Raw genomic sequence first — 23225 nt, 5'->3', positions numbered from 1 at the left:
TGATTAACCACCCTGACAGTTAGGAAGTTTTTCCTAATGTCCAACCTAAACCTCCCTTGCTGCAGTTTAAGCCCATTGCTTCTTGTTCTGTCCTCAGAGGTTAAGAACAACAATTTTTCTCCCTCCTTGTAACAACTTTTTATGTACTTAAAAGCTGTTATCATGTCTCCTCTCAGTCTTCTCTTCTCCAGACTAAACAAACCCAGTTCTTTTAGTCTTGCTTCATATGTCATGTTTTCTAGACCTTTAATAATTTTTGTTGCTCTTCTCTGGACTTTCTCCAATTTGTCCACATTTTTCCTGAAATGTGGTGCCCAGAACTGGACACAATACTCCAGTTGAGGCCTAATCAGCGTGGAGGAGAGCAGAAGAATTACTACTCTTGTCTTACTTACAACACTTCTGCTAATACATCCCAGAATCATGTTCACTTTTTTTGCAACAGCATTACACTGTTGACTCATATTTAGCTTCTGGTCCACTATGACTCCTTATTATTAAGTATCATCACTTAATTTATGCATTTTTACAGACAGCATGGCAGACCATCCCCAGGCAATGGAGCTCTAACCCTAACATAAATACTCTGATGGGAGTGGGTATGGATGATAGCTGCCCTGGAATGTTTAACTGCCCATTTGCTCAGAAGGCCAGCCACTCTGAGTACATTCAAGGCCCTCTGTGAGCCTAATACCAAAACAGCAGGCTTTCTGGGAGGCTAGGCTCTGTAGAGTCAACAGAATCTGACATTTCCATGGAGATGGCATACTGAAGGTATCCACTTGGCCAGAATATTTAGGGCTTGTTCACACTTACCCGGAAATTCGGCAATAGTCGACGGGAGTAGTTTGCGTAACTGACGTCGACTGCTCAGCTTCCCTTCTGCACGCTGGTCACATTGCGCTGAGCCTATGCTAGTTGAGGGGGTGGACTTATTCAGTCGACTCCCTCATTGATTGAGCGGGTCTCACTGACCGCTCAATCGATCATGAAAGTGTAAACATAGCCTTATAATGAATGCTCCATTTATTCAATCTTCTCTACTTCCTTTGCTTATGGACCATCCTAATTTCATATTGCCTAGCAGCTTAATGTGTTTCTCTTATCATAATAAATTCATCCTGGAAAACATCTTTTATTACACTATTTATTACATTATTTTATTTGCAAAAATAGTTAATTTTATTATGCATTAGTCCTGATTGAAAGACAAAATGTGTCCAGCTTTGTCTTGCATAGTACTAAAAGGCTTATGTGTGCATTGAGCCCTGTGCCCTCAGCACAGGAGTGAATTTCACACAAAAGTCATTTGAAAAAAGGCGTCATGAAACATATTTGTGTTACAGCCACCTAAGAATGACTCAAAAAGAGTAATAACCATGCTAGCAGTTTCTATTTGGTTGCAAATAGAAGACATAAGGATTTTAAATAAGCATGTAAATAAACCCTATTGCTTAGAATAGGCAACAGAGTGCTGAATGGAAACATGAGCTACAAGTTACAATACTACTGCATTACACTGAACTGCCTTGTCAATCACTCCAGGCAAGTGCCAATGGTAAGACACTGCACCAGAAAGTTTCCAATGACATCTACCAGAATGGTCTTGAAACGGTCTCTTAGCAACAGAGAAAGAAAGATCTTTAATACTTTTTTTTTTTTTAGGTGGGAGAAGGGGGGGTTAAAACCAACATGCTGAGGAAATATACATCTTATTTTTAACCTCCAAAAATACATGTTGTCAGAACAATTTATACAAAAAGAATTAAATGAATTTTAAATAGATTCTCTCTTAAGGTACCAACACCTCTTACAACTAAGAGAGCCAATAATCTACCTATTACTTTGCAATATATAATAAAAACAAAAATATATTTGTGCACAGTATACCACTATTCCCTAATTTGGGGGTTTGTTTTAAATTCCCATGTATATATTGCCTCACATTAGGTAAGAGTATTTTTTTTTTTAAATAAGGAACATAAAATTTAAAGATTCAGGGCATAAGCCATCTGATAACTACCATAGGTCAAGAAGAAACTTGATTTTAATCACCACAAATATCCATACATTGAACAACTTTTAACTGCTAAACCCTTAATAGCTTGCTTCACTTGTGAGCAAAAGTGAAGCTAAAGAAGAGGATTACCTGGGCGGAACTGCTTCACCAAAAGAAAGCACTGCCGAGAAGAATTAAAGATCAGGACTGAGACACTAAGAAAGAGGGGGAAAAACAGATCAATGCACTCTGAATAAACCAGTGTGGATTAATGCAGCATTATAAACCTTACATCCCACAAATTTTATTTTTCACTATATAGACGTGTATGACATTTATTAACACTGCAATGCAACAAGTGTTTGATCCAAAATCCATTGATTTCAGTGGGTTTAGAAACAGGTCCCAAAAAACATAGGTGACTTTATCCACTCTTAAGTCACTTTGCAGAAAAAAAAGACTCAGGATATGGTTATTAATTATATCAGCAGGAAGAGCTTCCAAAAATCAAGTTATTTCTGATATCAGGGACAGATATAGGCTGTAATCCTGGAATCAAATCTTCATGGATGCACCCTAGCACTTGCAAATAGCGCCACCGAACTCATGGGCAAAAAAGTCTGCCTGCTGCTTGGGACCAATAACTACGCTCTGGCCTTAAAACAGACACCATCAAACGGAAATCTAGTTATTTGCAAAACCAAGTTATAAACAGTTTCAGCTATTTACCAGTTTTTTGTGGTTTCACAATCAAATTTTTTTAAAAAAATTCTCCCGTTTCTGTATGAAAGACTCACATGCAACTGACTAACAACTCACCATACAGGGGAAACAAACTGACTCTTCACAGAGCACTGAAAAAGTAAGGAATTATTTTTCTGTCTCTAATTTCTTTCCATTACAGTAACTTAGGTTTTACTTGTAACAACTTAACATTTTCAGACAAAAGTGTGATTTCTAAGTTAGGGTCCCTTTAAAACTCACAAAAGCAAATTTATACTACTCTCATCGTGGTTTCAGCCCCTCATTTGCAATGCCTTGATGCAGTACATATGACTGGTAAAATCATTTATTATTCCATGGATCATACAGTTTTTCAATCCCATAGATTAAGTTAATGATTAAGTTATTTGCAGGCTGTAGTCAAGTCTTCAACAATATTTTAATTATAGTTCTGATGTATATTCATTTTTATACTATTTAACCTACTAAACGAACAGTTTCTAGTAGGTTTGTTTAAACAACTACTTGGAATATAAATAACTAAAGGGACAACCAAAGTACAAAATCTTTATGAAACTTTAGCAGTATTTTAAATTTCATTTTATGTCAAAATGATCATTCAGAGCATTTCTATACCAAGAGTCAGTTATCCATATAGAAATCTATTTGAAAATAGACCCTAATGTACATATTGGGGCACTGGATGCTGGAATTTGGCTGACCCCTGTGAAAGCACACAAGAGGGCAAAGACGACTCCTCATCCAGGATAACATAACTCCAGCAACTAATGCACCCTCCCCCCCAACACATCTATAATTTTGTGCAACAAAGAAAGAAAATATGTGCCCAGTCACAAAGTCCAAACCTGGGCAAAGTGCACCTTTGCCATTACTCTTAAATCCATAACTGGGGAAACCCACCTGAAACATGCAAATGCATATAGAGCAACCAGAACGTGAACACACATTTACAGGACATAAGTGGAAATGTTCAGCTGTCATTGGAGAAAGTTGATGGTTGGCCATAAAGAGAGACTGCCTACAATGAGTGCTGCTGCTCCCATTAGAAACGTGCATTTGGCCAAGCTGATGTCATTCACAGTGCACCCACTGAGAAACTGCTCATATTTTAGATCTAGATGTTAAAATTCATATTATGGCTTCTGCTCCCAAATGTCCCTTTTGGATACTGATGGCTCCTGCCCCAGATGTCATTTGCAGGGGAATTTAAACTGAGACACACAGCCCTTTTGTGCTATTGTGCATGAATGGATATTTTTTCTGTTTACACATAGAGATACCTTCTCTGGTTGAATATTAGTCTGTAATTAACCAAATGTTGTATGTAGTCAGAAGGGCTGAACTTAAGTGTGAGGATGTAAAATATTTCAATCTGTTGGCATGCAGTATATTATATGACCTTCCACAGCATTGTTCTTCAATCATTTTCAATTTCTCTTTTATTTTTTTTGGATACTGTTGTGACTATTCTGTCCCTATAAGAGTAAATTTTTGTTTGTTTGTTGCTTTATTGAACTTCCCTTCTTTTGTACTGTGGCTTCAAGACAATGTAAGTCACCTGAGAAGTTAAATCAACGGTGTTAAGTTTGATGGGATGGTGGAGACCCCTTGAAGGATAGACTAGTCTCTGAGGTTGTGTACCTTTCCTTCCACCCCTAATGCAGGTCCAACCTTTACTTTGGCTGAGCCTCCTTAACATCTGGAGAGAAAGATATCACATTAAATAACTTGCACTGACTCAGAAGGATTAGCTATTAGATATTTTTCCTAAGATTCAATCATCTGAGATATCTATGGAACAGATGGGAAACTTAAAAACAATCTGTCAGAATTAAGGAACAAGATCAAATTAAACTGGAATTGAGTAGCACCAAGTTATTACAATTGTCTATCTCTCACACCATATTGAGAAAAAACGGTACAGAGATGCCAGAGATCTGTAGAACATTTTTCTTAATTACATTTAATTTTCTCAGGCTGACACAATTCTGAATGTAATGTTTATAACTTTTTTTAAATTATAACTGATGAATTCTAATGTTTCCTTACACAGCTTGAGAGTCACAATCTAATAGGTTAAGATTTAAATCTCTCAGAGATACATTTGCTACAATCAGAGTACAATTTGGTTTTTGGGTTTTTTCTTTTTTTTTTAAATCCATCAAAACTCATCCATGAGACCATGAAATATACTTTAACAGCTTATGATGAGGCTTTTACTTTTTTACTTGTGAAACTCCATGCCACTAAAATCAGGATATCAGGTATTTGAAAAATCCACTAAGTGGGCACCAGATCATCCAACTGGATCTGCATGGGTGGATCCCTGAACCCACAAAGAGCCCACACTCAGTTCAATGGGACTCCATGTGCATGCAGTAGCCAAGTGTGTGGATTCAGATGCAGGATCTGGCCCTCTCAGTATACAAAAACATCCTTATGTTCCTGATTTCCAAATCAGCTAAGCATATATAGAGTATTGATTTTGAAATCTGAAGATGTTTTTGGATGGTATATATATGCTTTGGAATGAGCCTAATATGTTATAAAGGAAAAACTGGAATGGTCTTTGATTGGTCAAATAATGCAACACATTTATATGCATGTTTGATGTTTCATAGCAATTTCTTAAAATGGCATTATAGTTAACCTTATTTTAAAGTAGTCTATATAATATACACTTTAAAATGATAAAAAGTAAAATCAATAAAAACAGAAACATACACAGTAAACCTTGGGAAAAATTGTTGGCTGCATAATACACAAAAGATTAACCCAGCCCAAGATTTATCTTATCAAAGCAATGACACAGACCCACAAGAACAGGAAAACTGGAGACTTTCCTTGGAATGTATGAGGCCTGCACAGAATTTAATCTGACATTAACATCAAAGACTCTAGTCTAACAATAGGTTTTGTATGCACACATGGCAAAAAAAAAAAAAAAAATGCATAGGATTTATTTTTGTTGTTCCTTTCCTGGAAAATGTAATGGCCATTCACAAGGAAAGCTCATTCAGGTGTAATGGGAAGATGGTAGCTCCCGGACCGGTCTCTATAATTTCAAAAAGAGCTACAGAATAAACATACGAAAAAAACCACTGCCCTCTCAAACCCTGTGAAAGAAGGCTACAGAAAAAACTCCTCAAAATGCTGCCAGGATCATTCCAGGAGAAGGCTGTTTGCTTTGCCTCAGAATGTGATCTCAAACCCCACAGACCACCTTGGATCTGTATCAGGGTTAGGATTCTCTACAGTGACTGTGACGGCAGCTGCCCTAAGGACTAAACTTAGCAAAGAGGGATGGTAGAAAAGTATCACAAGCTAGTACAAGTGATGATCACAGGACTGGTGGGGCATCACATGCCCCCTTCAGCCTGCTCATACCAAGTCTCCATTTCCCTTGTGGTACCCAGGAACCAAAACTGTGCAGGCAGAAAATCATCTGTTCTATGCAGGACAAATGAGTTCTGCCCAAACATAGTTCCCTCTGGGCAGGGATCTGAGTCACTGATTTTATTTTTCCATAAATGTATGAAGAATTGGTGGTGGCTTTATCATGATCTAGGTTTATTTGGTCCTGCCTCAGCATAAGGGACTGGACTTAAAATAAATGATGATGTGGACTTGGACTGTGTTTAATATGACATTTGTTCAAAGAGAGACCACTTCCTATACTGGCCTATACTGACACTTTTGTAGTACCATTCAGCCAAGAATTTTAAAGCTCATTAAAGTCAACCACGTACATTTCATACCATCTGACTGAAACAGGCAGGTATTATGCTTCCCATTTTAAAAAATGGATACATTGAGGTTAAATTACTTACCAATGGCCACACAGAGCTGGGAACAGAACACAGGAATCTAAAGTCCCAGTCCCTTGGTATAACCATTTTAAAAAAAAGTTACTTCCACATTTAAGAATCTCATTGATAAGAAGGATGTTCACTGTAAATGCAACTTTTATAACCCAAGAACTTCAGCTATAAATTTTATAACTGTGCTATTGGGCTAGAAAACCTTTTGAGTTACCACCTTTACAAAAAAACTGGCCTAACTCTAAATTCCTTGAAATGGTAGGAGCTGACATGTTTTATGACATTCCTAGAAGTAGCATCTCCAAAGAACTATATTAAAAAAAGGTAAGATCTACTGATCCAAGCACTAAGAGGAACAGAAAGTCTGCTTAGTCCATTCCACTGAAATGTTATTTTCAAGTGCAAAACTCAAATTTGCATTGCCAAATCCATGAGTACATATATTTCAGAAGTGTCAGTATATTTTTTTGGTATGGGCAAAATTTCACCATGTAGTCATTTGCTTCATAATCTGCTATCTTGATGACCTCGGTTACAGTTAATCCATAAGCAATTGCTAGCATTTACTAATTGCTTTTCATGTGTTGGAAACAAAAGCTTGAAAAATCTCTTAATGGAAGAATGGCCCTTAATGGCCCTTACGAATCATAGCAATGGAACTTTAAATGCATATATGAACAAATATATAATAAATAATAACGGCAGCTAAAAGCAGCAAGGTTAGCAACAGGATTCCCTGGAGACCAGGCTTCCATAGGAGCTTTTACTAATACTATACTATATTAAGTAAGTGATGAGGTAATAAGGGCAAAGAAACTGACCTTTCCTTAACTCTTATCAAGGCACCTCAACATCACATCCTGTAGACATCTAAGATAATCTGATCAATACGGAATGATGCAAGCTCCCCCAGTACAACAACATTAAAAGCAACCAATTACTAGTTGTTATCCTCAGACACTCATGACTATTTTACTAAAGGGTTAAGAATCCAGTAGACTTTTGAACTGATAAGGAATATGATTCTTGCAGGCCACTTGCAAATAATACACTGAAGCACATGGTGAGAGCGTTAGGCAGAATACATTACTTGGAGTATTACTGAGCATTGGTCTGAGAGGGAGAACAAAAAATCGTCGGAATTGAAAATGCCTAGGAAAGAAATACAAAGACGACATGCAGGAATAAATAGGGCAAAGAACGGAATCAGTCAGAATCCCTGATTCTCAAGTGATACCCAGTATTAAGAATCATCTTGGTACTGTCAAAAGAAAAAAGCCAAGCACAACATGCAACCACAGAGATCTTTGTAGAAAAGACTTTTCATAGACTTGATCCTGCTAGGGAGCTTCTGGATACAAAACGCGTATGTAAAATGTTTTGTTTTGTTTGGGCGGAGTTGGGGGGGGGGGGGGAGGGCATGGGAGGACATTGCCTCCCCAAACTTATGATGGTTTTTTTTAGGACTTATCTTTTGGCAAGGCCTGTGGCTGACTCGGATGGGCCTGGTGGAAAAACAAGCACTTTCGGCTTCCGGTCACGGCACCAGAAGCCGAAAGTTCAGGAAAGCAACTGGCTGAGAAATTAAGATGCCTGCTCCAGCTTATATATCTGCTCCAGACATATATATCTAACCTCCCTACCTCATGCCCCACAAAATTAAGCAGTCAAACTCTGCTTATGCCTTGATCAGTTTGAAAGGGAGCCAAGATACCAGCACCAATAAACCAGACAAGAAGCAAAAACAATGGGGAAATAAACATTTTAGTTTTGCTTCAAATATTTTAAAGCATAATCTTGCTTTTTCTTGAAGTTTTAAGACTTTGGCTTTCTTCGCTCACACCATGTCAGAAATCTGAGCCCAAATTCTGCATGTTCTTCTCCTTATTGAGTCTATTTTTTACTAAATTTAAAGATGAAGTAGCTTTGAGAAGTAAACTATAGCAAGAGAGACGCAGATGAAGAGAAACTGCATAATTTTACCATTCAACTAAGAAATGTCTACACGTGCAATTTTAGAACTCTGTCGTTAAAAATGAAATTAGAATTTTTTTGAGTTCTAACACAACCCAAAATCTGTCACATTCATAAATACTTTTTGGGGTGCAGACTTCAAATAAGCTCAGTTTATCTAGAATAACCTGTCCAAAAAACATTTTCTTTGTGAATATAAAAGAAGGCAACTGCATATAGACCTTAAGTTACTTCTCAACTCAAATTAACCCTTCATTTCTTCAGAATAATATTTGGAATTGCCCCTGAAACTTCTTATGTGATATCTGAAGTGCTATCTTCTTTCTTTTATCAGGCATCTAGTAGTTTAAGCCAGAGAAAATAGTCTTTAAATTTTTAGAAGACATTGTAATAAAGCTGGAGCCTTTGATTTATCCTTCGATGCAATTCCTTAATTTCCCAGAGCTTTAACTGTAATATAGATAGACTTGAGAATGAATGTGTGTGTGCTTGCATAATCTTTATTGGTTCGTTTAAGTCTTCTTTCAAATAATTTTACATTTTTCAAAAGGCCAACACCAATCCAAATGACTGCTTAAAATACAGCCTATCACAAAAGCAAAACTATAAGCTCCTGACAAAACCATTCAACCTTTCTTACTAATCACAGATAAAATGGATTTGGCAAAGGATTATTAGACAGGTCTAAAAGACTAATGTATTCTGATGATGCTTCCAAGCTACTTTTGAATATCGTTTAAATGTAGTTAATGTTAAGTAAACTCTGCATAAAAAGATGAGACAAGCACATATAAGAAAACGAACATTGCTTTGGAAAAATCAAAAGGAAGATTTGTTTCACTGTAAATCTAACTGTAGCAGAAAGTTGCACATGACACTATAAAGTAGGAAGTATATATTTGGTTAATCGCCAGGCAGGTGGAGAATGACTTTTAGCAATTATTTAGGATGTGTTAATAGTTCCATCAACATATACTTTTGAAATATAAACTCTAGCTACAGTACCTACTTGTTAAGCACTAAGTTATACACTATTTTTTCAATAACTCCATCAAATAATGATTTGCAGCAGAACTTTTTAAACATAAGCAGATGCTCACTACCACCCAATTCCCACATTATAAAGGAAAAAAATACAGGATACATTCAACAACAAAATTAATAAACAATTGTGGGTGCAACTTTACCTCATTACAGTGACTGAGACTGACCTGAGGATGTAATCAGGTACTTAGATAGCTAAAGCATAGCAATTGTCCTGTAACATTGCTGGCACATAAACAGGAGCCCTATCAAGTCTGGGCTGAACATCAGGCCCTAAGCATATGTTATTTGAGAATACCACAGGCAAACAAATAATATAATTATCTGGGTTGAAAGGATATGTTAACAAGTTACTTAGTTCATTCCTCTTTATAATGGTAGGAAAAAATTCATTATCTCTATATCATCCTCAATAACCAGGTGTCAAGTTTAGGATTTAATTGCTCCAATGATAGTGATTACACAATGTCCCTTGGTAGGTTGTTTTATTGCTTAACTGGTCTTATTGTTAAGAAGGTTTTCATAATATTTAACCTGAAATATTCTTTCTTCAGCTTAAGGACATTATCTTTTGTTCTTCATTAATCAATGAGAATAACTAGTTTCTGCCTTCTTTAAAATCTCTCTTTACATATCTGTGAAGACAAAAAGTAATCATGTCTTCCCTCAGCCTCATCCTTCGCATGAACATGACCAGCTCTCATAATCTTTCTTAGATATTATTTCCTTAACCTTTGTATCATTTGGGTTGCTCTCCTGTGAGCTCTCTCCAATTTGCGCGGTGTTGCTTGTTTGTTTGGGTTTTTTTAAAATATGCACTACCTTTTGTACCATCACTTCAAACATGATCATGAAAATACCTGTTGCCATAATTTGGCAAAACTGAAGGCATTAAACTACAGAGAAAATATGGTTGTGGTACAGCAGCATGACATGGCACACAGCAATACATGCCAGCCAACAAAAACACATAATTGTGGCGTATCATATTCGTTTTCATGTTATGATACGTTAATTCTTATAGAAAAAAAAACATTCAAGTGAAATTTCACAATATATCACAATACATTCGGACATAACCTAGGAACTACACATGGGATGACTTAATTCACAGACATCACCAGTGATTTGGCACAGGGAACAGGCAGAAGAAGGGTAATCTGCTCCCATATTGTGGTCAGAACATATGGCTACAATGCAGTCTCCACAGCTGGATTGATTCCAGCCAATGGGCTGGGAAAAGTGACCACAATTCATCCATGCCACTTGTGTAGTTCTAGTGACCCATCATCTGGCCTACCCTCAAGGAATGAAAGGGGTGCAGATACCTCCTAGTGCAGCTGCTCCTCTGGCAGGCCCCCTCCCTCCCCTTGCTCAAGGCCACTGTGGTACTTGGTAATGCAGAGGGGCCAGGTCAGAGCCCCTGCACTAATTTAAAGCATACTATAGTGAAATGAGTACATACCTATTTTTTCTCTTCCCATCTATAATATCTTTAAGAGTATGTTTCAAGAACCTTTTTCTCCATATGTGAGAGCAGCTGAGAAATGCAGACTATTTCTGTGGGATCTGCAGGAGACTATAGATTGTAATGCAGATTTCTTGGATTCCCTATAGACCTTGCAAATCCCTCCCTGCAAACTCTTCAGGAAAACTGTATTTTTCAGCTGTCTTTACAATACCTAAAGGATGAAGACTTTTTATTAAATATATCAAGTAACAGAGATTACTTTTGTAACCATAAAGTAAATTCAGACCTTACTGAATTCTAAAAGAAGGTGACCTTTTTCTCTCCCTTTTAAAATGTTTGGGAATGACTTCATACGCTTTTCCATTGAGAACGTATTTTTAATTCAGGAACTATAAATAAGCTACTGATTAGTGCCTTTTGACTGTTGTTTAGGATTTCGATAGCAGCCACAAGAGTACTGGTAAGAGAATGGTCTTCATTGCCTTTCTCCAGTCACATGACATTGTTCAGGGTACAAAAGATTATAATCCTGTTACATGGCAATACCCACAGACTTAAGTGGCGAATATTACAGTGACTTGAAAGTTTTTCTTTTTACATGAAGTGTGCTTTATGTTGATTTTTTTCATCTGTTTAAACCTGTGAACTTCCATCACCTTTGCTTTATACCAATTCACATCATAACAGAAAGCTATTCTGTTACTTGTCAACAACTGGGCTGTATGCTTATGTTCCAATTTGACATCTCATGGACTATTTCTTGTTCCTGTTTTTATTACTGTGTATTGACCTTAATAAATTCCTAAATTATATCTTTTAAAAAAATCTTTGATCAGTTTCAGAGAAGCTGTTGAAACCTGAAATGAACTAGGTATATTGTTCTACAAAGTTGATGAACAAAAACTGAGGTATTACATTTCAAACTCTGAGTGTACTAAATATAGCAGAATGAGGGTGAGGGATGATTTAAATGGGGACACCGATTTAGCTTTAGTGGCTGAAGATAATTTTAGTTTTATTAGTTCTGTATATTTGTATAGGCATTAATTATTCATTTGTATTATTTTAGCTCTTTATATTTCTGCTAGGAAGCCATTACACTTTTGTAAGAGGGACACTATCTAGTCCATTTATGGATTTGGGAGCCTAACTTTACTCACTCTGGGTGAAAGGCTGACTCCATTTTGCCATTAACTTCAATGGGGCCAAGTTTTGAAAATCTTGTCCTTCATTAATAATAATGAGCCTTACAAAAACCCCTGGGATACCTCCTAACTACAAAGATCTATAAGCAATGCTATTTTAGCATAACAATGCAGACCCTGTTATTTTTTTTAAAAGCAATCACTTCTGATAAAGCCTCCATTAAAGAGTATCCTGAAATATGAACAAAAAAATCCCATTTAAAAAAAACTGTGTATCTGTTTTTCTCCATTGATCTCCTGTTGATGCTTATAAGTATCTTTTCAGAAAAGAAAGGGACTGACTGACAGACAATACAGAGGAAAAGTGAAATGACTACGAATAATGTTACATGCACAAAGACTAATTGGGCAGGAATTGTCATTTACTGTATGTGCAATGGCTAACACAATGGGGCCCAGATGTAGCTGAGGCCGCTGAGCCCTACCACAACAAAAATGTTAAATAACAACAATTGAAAAAAATTAAAGGAATTTTTTAACTTAACTTCTTTCTGTTATTGTAAACTTGGATGTTATTTCTAACTATAGGATCCAATCTTGCTATGAGATCTGCTAACACTGACCCTTCTGCCTCACAATGTTTATCTTCAATGTAACTCCACAGGAGTTTGCATTAGCAGGTCTCACTGCAGGATCAGAGCAATAGTAGATTACAAGATTTTCAGATAGAAAGATGGCTTACCAGTTGCTATGTTCCATTTAATAATTGTCCGTAAGGAACTGGTAATATTGAGTAAATACATTTAAATACTTGCATCAAATACACATATGTACACATCGAACTCATGCTTATCCTGATTTCAGTAGAAGCCAGTGGAGTTCTCTGGGCCCCAACTGAGCAAAACATTTAAGAACATACTGAAGTCCAGCCCTATTCAGCAAGGAACTTAGCTTTAAGCACATGTTTAAGTGCTTTGCTGAATAGTGATGGAATGACATCTGCCTATGTGTTTGTACAATGTCTAGCAGAATGGAACCCTTATTCTGAATGGAGCCTTTGGGTTCATCCACAATATAAACAGAACAACTTCCTTTTATATTTAGTTTCCAACAGCTTTAGAGACCTCAATCAGGGACCAGAGCCTCACTGTGCAAGGCACTGTACACACACATAATCTAAATAAGTGTCTTGACTTTTAAAAGTGCTGAGCATCCAACAGCTCCCACTGACTCTGATACAAAACATAAGTTTGCAGCACTATGGAAAGTCAGGCCCCAATTTTAGAGAGCACTGAGTAATGATTCTTTCCTGAATCAGAGCCATTTTTGGGTGCCTACATATTGATTTGGGAGCCTAATTTTACATTATTTGGGTGAAATCATGACCCCACAAAATCAATAGGAGTTTTGCCATTAACGGGGCAGGATTTTGCCCCTAGTTTTGAAAATGTTGTCCTTCATTAATAATGTGTCTTAAAAAATACTCAGATTGTCCTCTAACTACAAAGATCTATAGGCAATGCTATTTTAGCAACATAACACATCCTGTTATAACATTTTGATCTTATTTAAAAACGACCTCTTATAGTTTATATCTATTTTCCCCTCACGCCACTTTTTACAGTTTATTCCTGCTCTGAGCATCTGCAAAACAGCTTGGTACAGTTTGAAATATTAGTATTCAAATTTAAATGTACAGGGACTAGCAAAGGATTCTACAGTTTAACACAGTAATCACTAATAAGTTAGGATGGCAGCTGTTGTCCATGTTAAGCTAACAAATGTTACGTGACCAGAGATGACTGGCATGACATGTGGCTGTAGCCCTTTTATACAGTCATGTTCCCAACTATTTTAAAAATGTCCACAAAAAGTCCTTTAAAAAATAATATTCTCAAGAAGTTAATGGAAAACTGGTCCTATAGTATTTATCCCCATCCAACTGTGTATTGTTTTGTTAGTATGTGCAATCTAAGATTTACATTAAAAATAATCAGATAACAAGCAATTGCCTTCCAGAAAAGAAATGTATTAACACTATGGCCTGAAGCTGGACTAGGTTGTCTGGAACCAGAGGGCAAGTATTACAGTTCCAACAATCAATTATCAGTCCAACCTTTTGTATCTACGATCATAAATCTACACACACACGTAAGTACAGATGAAGTACAGAGAGAAATCTATTCGTCCTCTAGCCAGATTCCAACTGTCAGTGTGAAAAGACTGTTACTAACCATCTGTAACTGTTGTTCTTTGAGATGTAGTCGCTCATGTCCATTCCAAGTAGGTATGTGCATGCCACATACGCAATTGCCGGAAGGTTTTTCCCTTAGTGGTATCCATAGCGCTGGCTCTGGTGCCCCCTGGAGTTGCGCTTTCATGGTGTCCTATAAAGGCCTTTGCCGAACCCCCATCTCTCCAATTCCTTCTTACTGGCAGACTCTTACAGAGGGGTAGGCGGCTGGGTTTTGGAATGGACATGAACAACACGTCTCGAAGAACAACAGTTACAGAAGGCTAGTAACCGTCTTTTCTTCTTTGAGTGCTTGCTCATGTCGATTTCAAGCAGGTGACTCCAAAGCAACCCTGTAGAAGGAGGGGTCAGAGTTCAATGCTCTACAGATTGCAGCACTGCCCTACCAACAGCCACATTGTCTCTGGCTTAATGAGTAATAGTGTAGTGTGCCGCAAATGAACTGAAGAGGCGGGGTGTCATCAGAGCCCTACATAGGGCTCCATGAAGACCCAACTCCAGGGGGCTCCAGAGCCTAACCTACAGATACCACTAGGGGAAAAATCTTCCAGCAACTGTGCACATGGTGCACACATACCTACTTGGAATCGACATAAGCAAGCACTCAAAGAAGAACTGTACTAGTCAAACATCAATCCCTTTTATCCTTATTTTCAAGTATTGCAGAGACTTTTTTTTTGATGGATCCAGATATATCTGACTTTCAATATTCATACCTTTGTATCTTCTATTTTGATAAAAATTAATATATGCAAAAGGCCTGCCTAGTTGCTGCTACCTCTTCATTCATCTCTCAAATAATTACATATGAAGCCAGTCATATTGACCACTATAAGGGTCCGATGAAGTTTAACACTGGATAATTTCCTGACAGCAATTGTTTTACCTGATGATCTCCTACTCACACAAAGAAATCCCCTCCCCACTCCTTTGACTTCCAGTAAGGTCAGTTCAATAAAACATTTAATACCTAAAATAGAGCTGGGAAAACTATTTGTAAAGAACAATTTGTTAAGTATAATTTCACCCTTATTTTCTATTCATGAATTTTTGAAAAATCTGATCTAAATTTTACAAATTTGTTGTTGGAAATTACTCAATGAATGGCTCATAAACTGGGTCTGCTGCACGTATTCTTTATTTGTTATTAGCATTACGTGAATTGACCCTTTAGTCATATAGTATTAATTCTCCTTCCACATTAGTAGAATGCAATTGTTATGGAAGCCGAAGGATCTGATAAAATCACCGGGCCTTCAATTGTCTCGGGGGGGAGCGGGGGTGGGGAATTTTGTGGAGTTGGAGGAGGTAGGATGGCAGGATTAGGGAATTTTTATGACATTTTAATCTTTTCTTTTCAAGGTCACTTGAGGTAGGCCTTGCCTGATACATCATTGCTAGATTAATTAGGCTACTGTAATAACAGGACTTGATCAGACTTAAAATAGAATTTCTCACATCACACATAAACCAAATAATTGCATATGGCATATTTCAAACAGCACTACATTAACACACACCGTTAGTGTGTACCAGCTGCGTCTACAAGGACCAAAAGTGTGCTTCACAATTCACACCCCCATAGAGCGCATTACCCCATTGTGTAGACAAAGTGTTAATAGATGTTTTAACTTCTTTCTATTCTCTGTCTTAAACTGTGGGTCTGAGAGGGCATTTGATTGAAGATGGCCAGTATTTGCAAGCACCACAGAAAAAGTAGGCCTTTAGGAGGGATCTGAATAAGGAGAAAGAGGGACCTGGCACACTGGGATTGGGACTATTGAAGATAATATCAAATGAAATAGGACACATACATAACGAAAATAGATATGAGTTCATTTGTTCAGGTTTACCTGTCATGTGTCCTCATAAAGTCCCAGAACTTCTTGGTGCCATTCTGCAAAAAGAAAATGATCAATACAATTAGTTCCCAATGAAAACTGGCTACACTGAAATCAAACATCATTTTAACAACAGTAACTTCCTTCCTTGGCAAAGCTAGCTGTATCTGAAACATACTTATTGAGTTTTGACCACAATAGTAGTGTTACAGGAACAACTATTTAATTTAATTTTCAACTAGAAACTGGAAGGGGTTGTGGAAGGGATTAAATGATCACCTACTATTTTTTAAGAGCAAAGGCAAAAATGTTGCAAACGTGTGCCTAAAATAGGCACCCACCTCTATATTTAGACACATAAATCAAAGAGGCCTGATTTTCAGAAGTACTAAGAACCCATATTTCCCAGTGACTTCAACATGAAAAATCAGTCAGTTTCGATTTAAGTATCCACATTTGGCTTAAAGGAGACTGGCTTTAGGCACCCACTCCTTGGAACTCTTTACCAGAGGATGTTGTGAAGGCCAAGACTACCTTGGAGTTAAAAAAAGAACTAGATATGTTCATGGATGATAGGTCCATCAGTGGCTATTAGCCAGGAAAGGCAGGGTTTGCTGTTTGCCAGAGGCTGGGAATGGGCGAGGGGATGGATCACTTGATGTTACCTGTTCTATTCATCCCCTTTGAAGCACCTGGCATCGGCCACTGTCGGAAGACAGGATACTGGGCTAGATGGACCATTGGTCTGACCCAGCATGGCCGTTCTTATGAACTTCAACCCTAAAAGTAAGGGGTGAACATAAAGGGTCCAGGTGGGGAGAGGCCCAGGAAAGTTTTAGCAATTAATTAAAGGAACAGTATGTGGCTGCTGTTTTTAGAGTTCCTGGGTTAGAGCCTGGAGTAGTGGGTGGGCCCAGGTTCTCCCACTGGCCACTAGAAAATGGCCTAAGCCCTGAGAAGGGGACAAGGCTTCTTTAGAAGCCCAAACAAAGGGCTGGATTTAAAGGGCCCTGCAATGGGGCTGAAGACCTTGGTGAGGGCAGACAGCTTGGTGAACTCTTTGCTATCCTGGAAGGGATCCATTTTGACTGTGTGACTGGGCTGGAGGGCTGAGCCACTGAAGACTTGCCTAGAGAAGTCAGCAATCTACCAGGTGTCAGGAACAGGAAAAAGATTGCATTACCAAACCCAGCTACTAGGAGGCACTCAGGAGGCGAGTGCCCCCCCGCCACCATCACAGATGCCTAAAGTGCAAGTGATGCATAGTCAAGAAGAAGAGATTCTATAGTAGCTATTTGTGATACATGGGGAGGAGGGAGCAGCAAAATATCCCTGGTGGTTTTGAGTAGATAATTAAGGATGTGGGCTACATAGGCATGAATGTTGAAGGAAGTGAGCTCAGTTGGTAGGTAAAGATAACACCCACTACAGACAGAGCCCTAAAGCTCCATTATGGACACCAGGGCCATTGAATACAGAATATTTGGTGGGGATTAGACAACATACACTTTGGTTTGGAGATTAAACTCCTCAACTTTGAGTTTACCAAGCTTTTTTTTTTGGAAGAATGACTGTTTGCCTACTAGCTGGGTTTTCCTACATTGTCACAGCTCTAATTATAAAACAGTTTTGCATTTCAGGAGAAACTCTCGTCTACTGTCCCCTCAATGTGTAAACATAACTCCTATTAGCACTGACAGGAGTTCCATGCATGGATCAAAGGGAGAAGACATGTCAGTGTGTAAACAGTATAATGTTGAAACAGAAATATTCAGTCTCAGTCTGTGAGTGGACAGATTAAAATTCTCATTCATTAAACCGAGCATATATCCATCCTGATTTCCCTTTGGGATAGATGCAGAAACAGATTTTGAAAGTCTGACAGAGCAAGTGTCAAATTTAATGGGATGGCCCAGTGTTTTGTAGCAAGACAATATTTAACATATTAATTATATATGGTCATCTCACAGCCTTTGAAGATTAAGCCCATCTATTGAACTGGAAACTGTGAGCTTGTAGTCATGGAATTTCCCTTCTACAGTTTATTGTGGAGAAGGTTGTATGCCCTTTGGTGCACATGACTGGGGGGAGAGCAGATTTTGGGAAGTCTACTAGAGGCCAGAGTCATCTGCATGAAGCCATGGGTCTTTAACTGGCTCCCCAGCACCAGCCTTCCCCTGCCTCAAATTGCAGTACACCTTAAATGGAGCCATGCCACTATTTATGCCCCCACTATTGTTGCTCACCCCAAGAATCCCTTTGAGGAAGGTGGATATTCCTGTTCCTGAATTAATGTTTATGAAGCCTTAATTTAAATTTAGGCAATTAATCCCTGCTGAATTGCTGAAATTATGCCTCAAGGTGCAGCAATCATCTTGGCCTCAACTCCCTTCCTGTGCTTTTGCAAATTACAGAATGTGACTGTCATGGAACACTTATGGAAGGATTCCCACAGAGCTGAGGAAAATTATACTATGGAGATGGCACCATGCTCTCCTGTGCCCCCCGCACAGATGCACCAGATTTGAATCCCCTCTGCTCATATATGCCCCATTTACAGTAATGGCCTATGAACTACAGAACTTTCAACAGAAAATAAAAAAAGTGACTCAGAAATAAAGAAGTTATCAGGATATGAAGTCCATGTTTTCTGTGAAAATGCTTTGCATTTGCCCACATACAGCTCATTCATGAGATTGTAAATACACTGAAAGCTTTACTTATTATTACTGACTTTTTAATATACAGTATCAAATCCATAAAAGGGTTAAAACTAATTTGCATTGGGTCCTTCATGGTACTGTTCATCATCATGCACTGATCAGATAATGCTGTAAGTGTATCTTGTGGCTATATCTGAACAATAATCCATTTCATACGGCCAACCTGCACCTGTCCAAATAAATAAATCAATCAATAAACATATGAAACATTCCAACATCCTATTGTTTATAGTGGCAGAAACTCAAATGAGCACCATTCACTCCTATTGTCCAAGTGTAATGTAATTTGAACCCAACTGCATGGAGTTGAGTTTCTATTGTGCAAAACGCTGGTTCTCTGCTAACAGAGTAGCATTAAGGCTGCTAATTATTAATAGCATGTAAACAGTTACCAATGGTTCCTATACTGCTTTATTTACTTTACAGTACATTAAATCTAACCAGCTTTGTCTAGCAGTAAGTAGTATCACTGTATTGATTTCTTTCCTCTGTTTAATGTAAGTTGCATATTCACAGCATAAAATGATGCACAGTTTGTACATGTAGAAGTCATTTTAAACAGACTGACTGTATATTTTTAAGTTGCGCCGATGAAGTAGGTTAATTTATTCTTTCTTCTCTGTATGTGTGTGAATAACTTGTTTCTGCCCTTGGTGGCGTTCTGCTACCACTGCTGCTGTGGAGTTTGGGTGAACCGAAACACTGATAACAATGTTCATTGTCATTCCAACAGAACAATCTTTCCATGAAATTAAAAATACATCAAACTCATTTTATTAAAACATATAAAAGCATTTCTAAAATAGTCCTATTTACAAACCTTATCAAAGAATGATCAAAATATCCCTCAGTGAAATGATGATACAGATTAATTATAACAGACTTATGCAAGTTTTAAACACAGATGCTAGGAAAAAGAAATGAGTATATTAAATCTGAAATAGATTTAAACAATTATTCTTAGATCAGGAACATAAGAATAGCCATACTGGGTTAAACTTTTCCATTGACTTCAAGCAGGCTTTGAATCAGGCCCATATTCTTTGGGAATGTTCCCTATTTTCCCTCAACCTTCATGTTTTTCCTTTCTCTCTCATGGTAGTCTCACACAGGCTCTAAAAGTATTCATAAACCCAAAAGGAAATATTTATAGCAATGGGAATATAACCACATATATACAATTATCCTTGCTTAAATTCCCAGGCAGACTGGCACAGTATGCATGAGAACTTTGCTTTTAATGATAAAAATGTGTCTAGGTAATACACTTTTATAAATACACAGATTTAGATTTTCCTTCTCTCTCTACCACACCACTCTGTTACAAGGGAAAATTTCACACATGGGTCCAAATTCTGCTGTTATCTCCGTGCAACCCTATTATGGGCATTGAACATGGGTGTAACAGAAAATAAAATGTGGCCTATTATATTTATAACATCTACCCCAAAAGTTGTGTTGCACTGCATTTTTGTATCTTTTTTATCTTGAAATATGTAGGAGAACTTGAGATATAACCAACATTGATCATGGTATAGCAGCATTTTCTTCCAGCACTTTACAAGGACATTCTAAACCAAATTTCCTAAAAACTGTCCAGTCCAGAACTAATTAGTCACAGCTAACTGTAAGACTCAGACCCTCCTTATTAAACACAGTAGAGCTGTTTTGTTTGGGAGCAAACAAGGTGGGTGCTCATTGGAGCCTTGTGTGTTAGCCCTGTTGCTTGACTGCTTTGCTACACACTGGGGTAAAATACACTTTTAAAATGTATTGTTCAAGAAAATAAAATAATTCTGTACATCTTTAAATTATGTTATGCAGATTTATTTCTTTTCTATCCCTTCCTGATATCCCAGATGATAAATGTTGTTCATTTTACAATGTAACTTCTAGTGACACCTGCTAGAAGAGGGATACGCTGCTATTACTGTTCTTAACTTAACAATGTGTGCCCAAACCTGCAGAGAAACTAAAAACACATAAAAAATGCCATGGATAAATACATTGCACAATGAACTGAATCAACTATTGGGCCAGAAAATCAGTACAGGTTGATCATATTCAAAAGGTGTTTGGTGACTTATGTGAAATGAGTTTGATGCTCTGAATTCAGTTTTCACTGGACAAGTACCAAAATCACAAAATTACAATCGCCATTAGCTGGCAGGCTCCGTACAGGCATGAAGGATTGACTGAGCCATGTAACCAAGATAGCAATTTTGCAGCACAATTGCTGGTCAGTGTGGGGAAGCTTGCACTGATGCAGCTCATGCTAGCCTGTTCTGTGAATAAAGAAAGAGATGCAGTCTTTAAGCACCTTCATAATAAACAAATACGTAGTCTGAAAGTGAAAATTAGAATTTCAAGTTTAAATTTCTTAGTTTTTATTGGAAGTTCTATCCTTGTGTGTAAATTTATAGCAGTATGTACAAAACAGGCTTAATTAAAGGTAGCATTTTAACATTTAGCATTTAACATTTAGCATTTTTAAGCTGCGGCTTGACAAAACCCTCGATGGAATTATTTAACTGAGGTTAGTCCTGCTTTGAGCAGGGGGTTGGACTAGATGACCAACTGAGGTCCCTTCCAACTCTATGGTTCTATGTTAAATGCCTTATAATTGCTAAATATTATTAGTGTCTATAATCTACTATATTATAACCCTAAACATTTAGAGATGAGACCAAACTCCTCTCTCATTTGCTCTGGTGGAAATCAAACACCAGCACCACTGAAATCAAGAGTTATTCTAAATTTCCACTGGTTTGTAGGAGAGCAAAACTTGCCATAATGTGTTTTGCATAGACTGTTAAACAATTTTGTTTCAATCACATTTAGTCAAACGCTAGTGAATTATTTGGGGCTTCTATTTTATGTGATATATTTATAATATTTAACAATCAGGACAGCTATTGGATTGAAGGCACTTGACTATTTAACTCTCTGTTTAGTCACAGGACGTTACTGCTTGCACAGATGAACAAAAAACTTCCACAGAATGTTCTCTCCTACCACTCTGCTCCAACAACAAGGGTTCATACACCATACCTATTCAACCCTTGGCTTCTTTAAAGAGGCTGACAATCAGAGTTACAGATAGTGCTGCTTAAGATGGCAGGATTTGTTGTGATGTGGACATATGTCCATAACAAATAGCCAAATTAATTCCACATACACCACAGAGAAATATTCCAATAGAAATGGTTATGTATTGTTTGAATTACAGTAGAATCTAGAGACCCAAAGACTGAGGCACTAAACAAATATAGTGGGAACAATTCCTGCCCCAATAACCTTACAATCCAGCTAGAAAACAGACACAAGTGGGTATAAACAAACAGAGAGGGTGGAGAAGGGAAGGCAAATATATTATGGTACAGATAGCTGCCCTATATGGACCAGTTGTGAGTAGTGAGCTTCTTATGACAGAACCACTGGGGTCTTCTGGTCTCTACCAATCTGGACTGGATTCAAACAAGTGATCTAAAGATGAAATACTCCATATTTCTGTAAACTATCTAGTCTTTATGAAGTTCATCATCATCATCATCATAAAGTGTGTTCTCACTGATCCACTTACTCTCTTTGCAAGGTTGTAAGACATAAGGGAAGGTAATATACCTGCTGCAAGGAAATCATGGTAATCTTTCCTGAAATAAAAGTAACTCTAAATTAAAGAGAATGAATTGCCAAATAATGGTCTCAAGGCAAAGTCAGTGGTGCCAAACCACTGTGTAGTCCCTGGTAATCCTCCTTCTAGAGTTTTAGAGCTTTGTTAAATGTAAATGATTAATGGCATTTTGCTTGCAATGTTTCACTAAGGTTTAGAGTCATACTTCTCAAATTGTATATATTTGAGCGCTCTTTCTTGCAGTGCATTTCTAAATGCAAGCAGTTTCTTCTAAAGAAAAAATCCCTTTCCATAAAGTTATCTACACTATAGCTAGTGCACAGTTTGGGCTTTTCCTATCAGGACACTTTAACTAGGCTCCTGTGAGAGTGCTCCACTTTATATACAGAACTGCCTGGACCCCATGCTAAACCACATTGCCCTCTGTGGTAGGAGCCAGTGGCAGAGCAGATGAGTGACTGTGCCTATGTGGCCAGTCTCAAAGAAAGCCAAAATCCACAGCAACAGACCCAGTTAGTTCCTACAGAACAAAATCATTCAGAATTCCCTAAGTATCCATAGGGCTGCGTTTGCCA

The 23225-nt window shown here is 37.7% G+C and overlaps 1 protein-coding gene across 3 annotated transcripts in view; it reads right to left on the bottom strand.

The window, feature by feature from the left end:
* The window catches only part of NUDT14 (nudix hydrolase 14), an 86250-nt gene that overhangs the window by 25829 nt on the left and 37196 nt on the right, over positions 1-23225 (bottom strand). For all 3 annotated transcript variants that reach the window (XM_067554942.1, XM_067554944.1, XM_067554943.1), the window contains exons 2-3: positions 16306-16349; positions 2150-2214 (exon numbers count right to left, since the gene is read on the bottom strand). In XM_067554942.1, the coding sequence (XP_067411043.1) occupies positions 2150-2214; positions 16306-16349 (109 nt within the window). The remainder of the gene's footprint in view (positions 1-2149; positions 2215-16305; positions 16350-23225) is intronic.

The sequence above is a fragment of the Emydura macquarii genome, unplaced genomic scaffold (genome assembly GCF_026122565.2).
Source record: "Emydura macquarii macquarii isolate MOO-44397 ecotype Brisbane River unplaced genomic scaffold, CSIRO-AGI_Emac_v2 contig_1551, whole genome shotgun sequence".
NCBI lineage: Eukaryota > Metazoa > Chordata > Testudines > Chelidae > Emydura > Emydura macquarii.
Note: the sequence above shows the minus strand (reverse complement) of the source record. Positions and strands in the feature narration are given on the sequence as shown.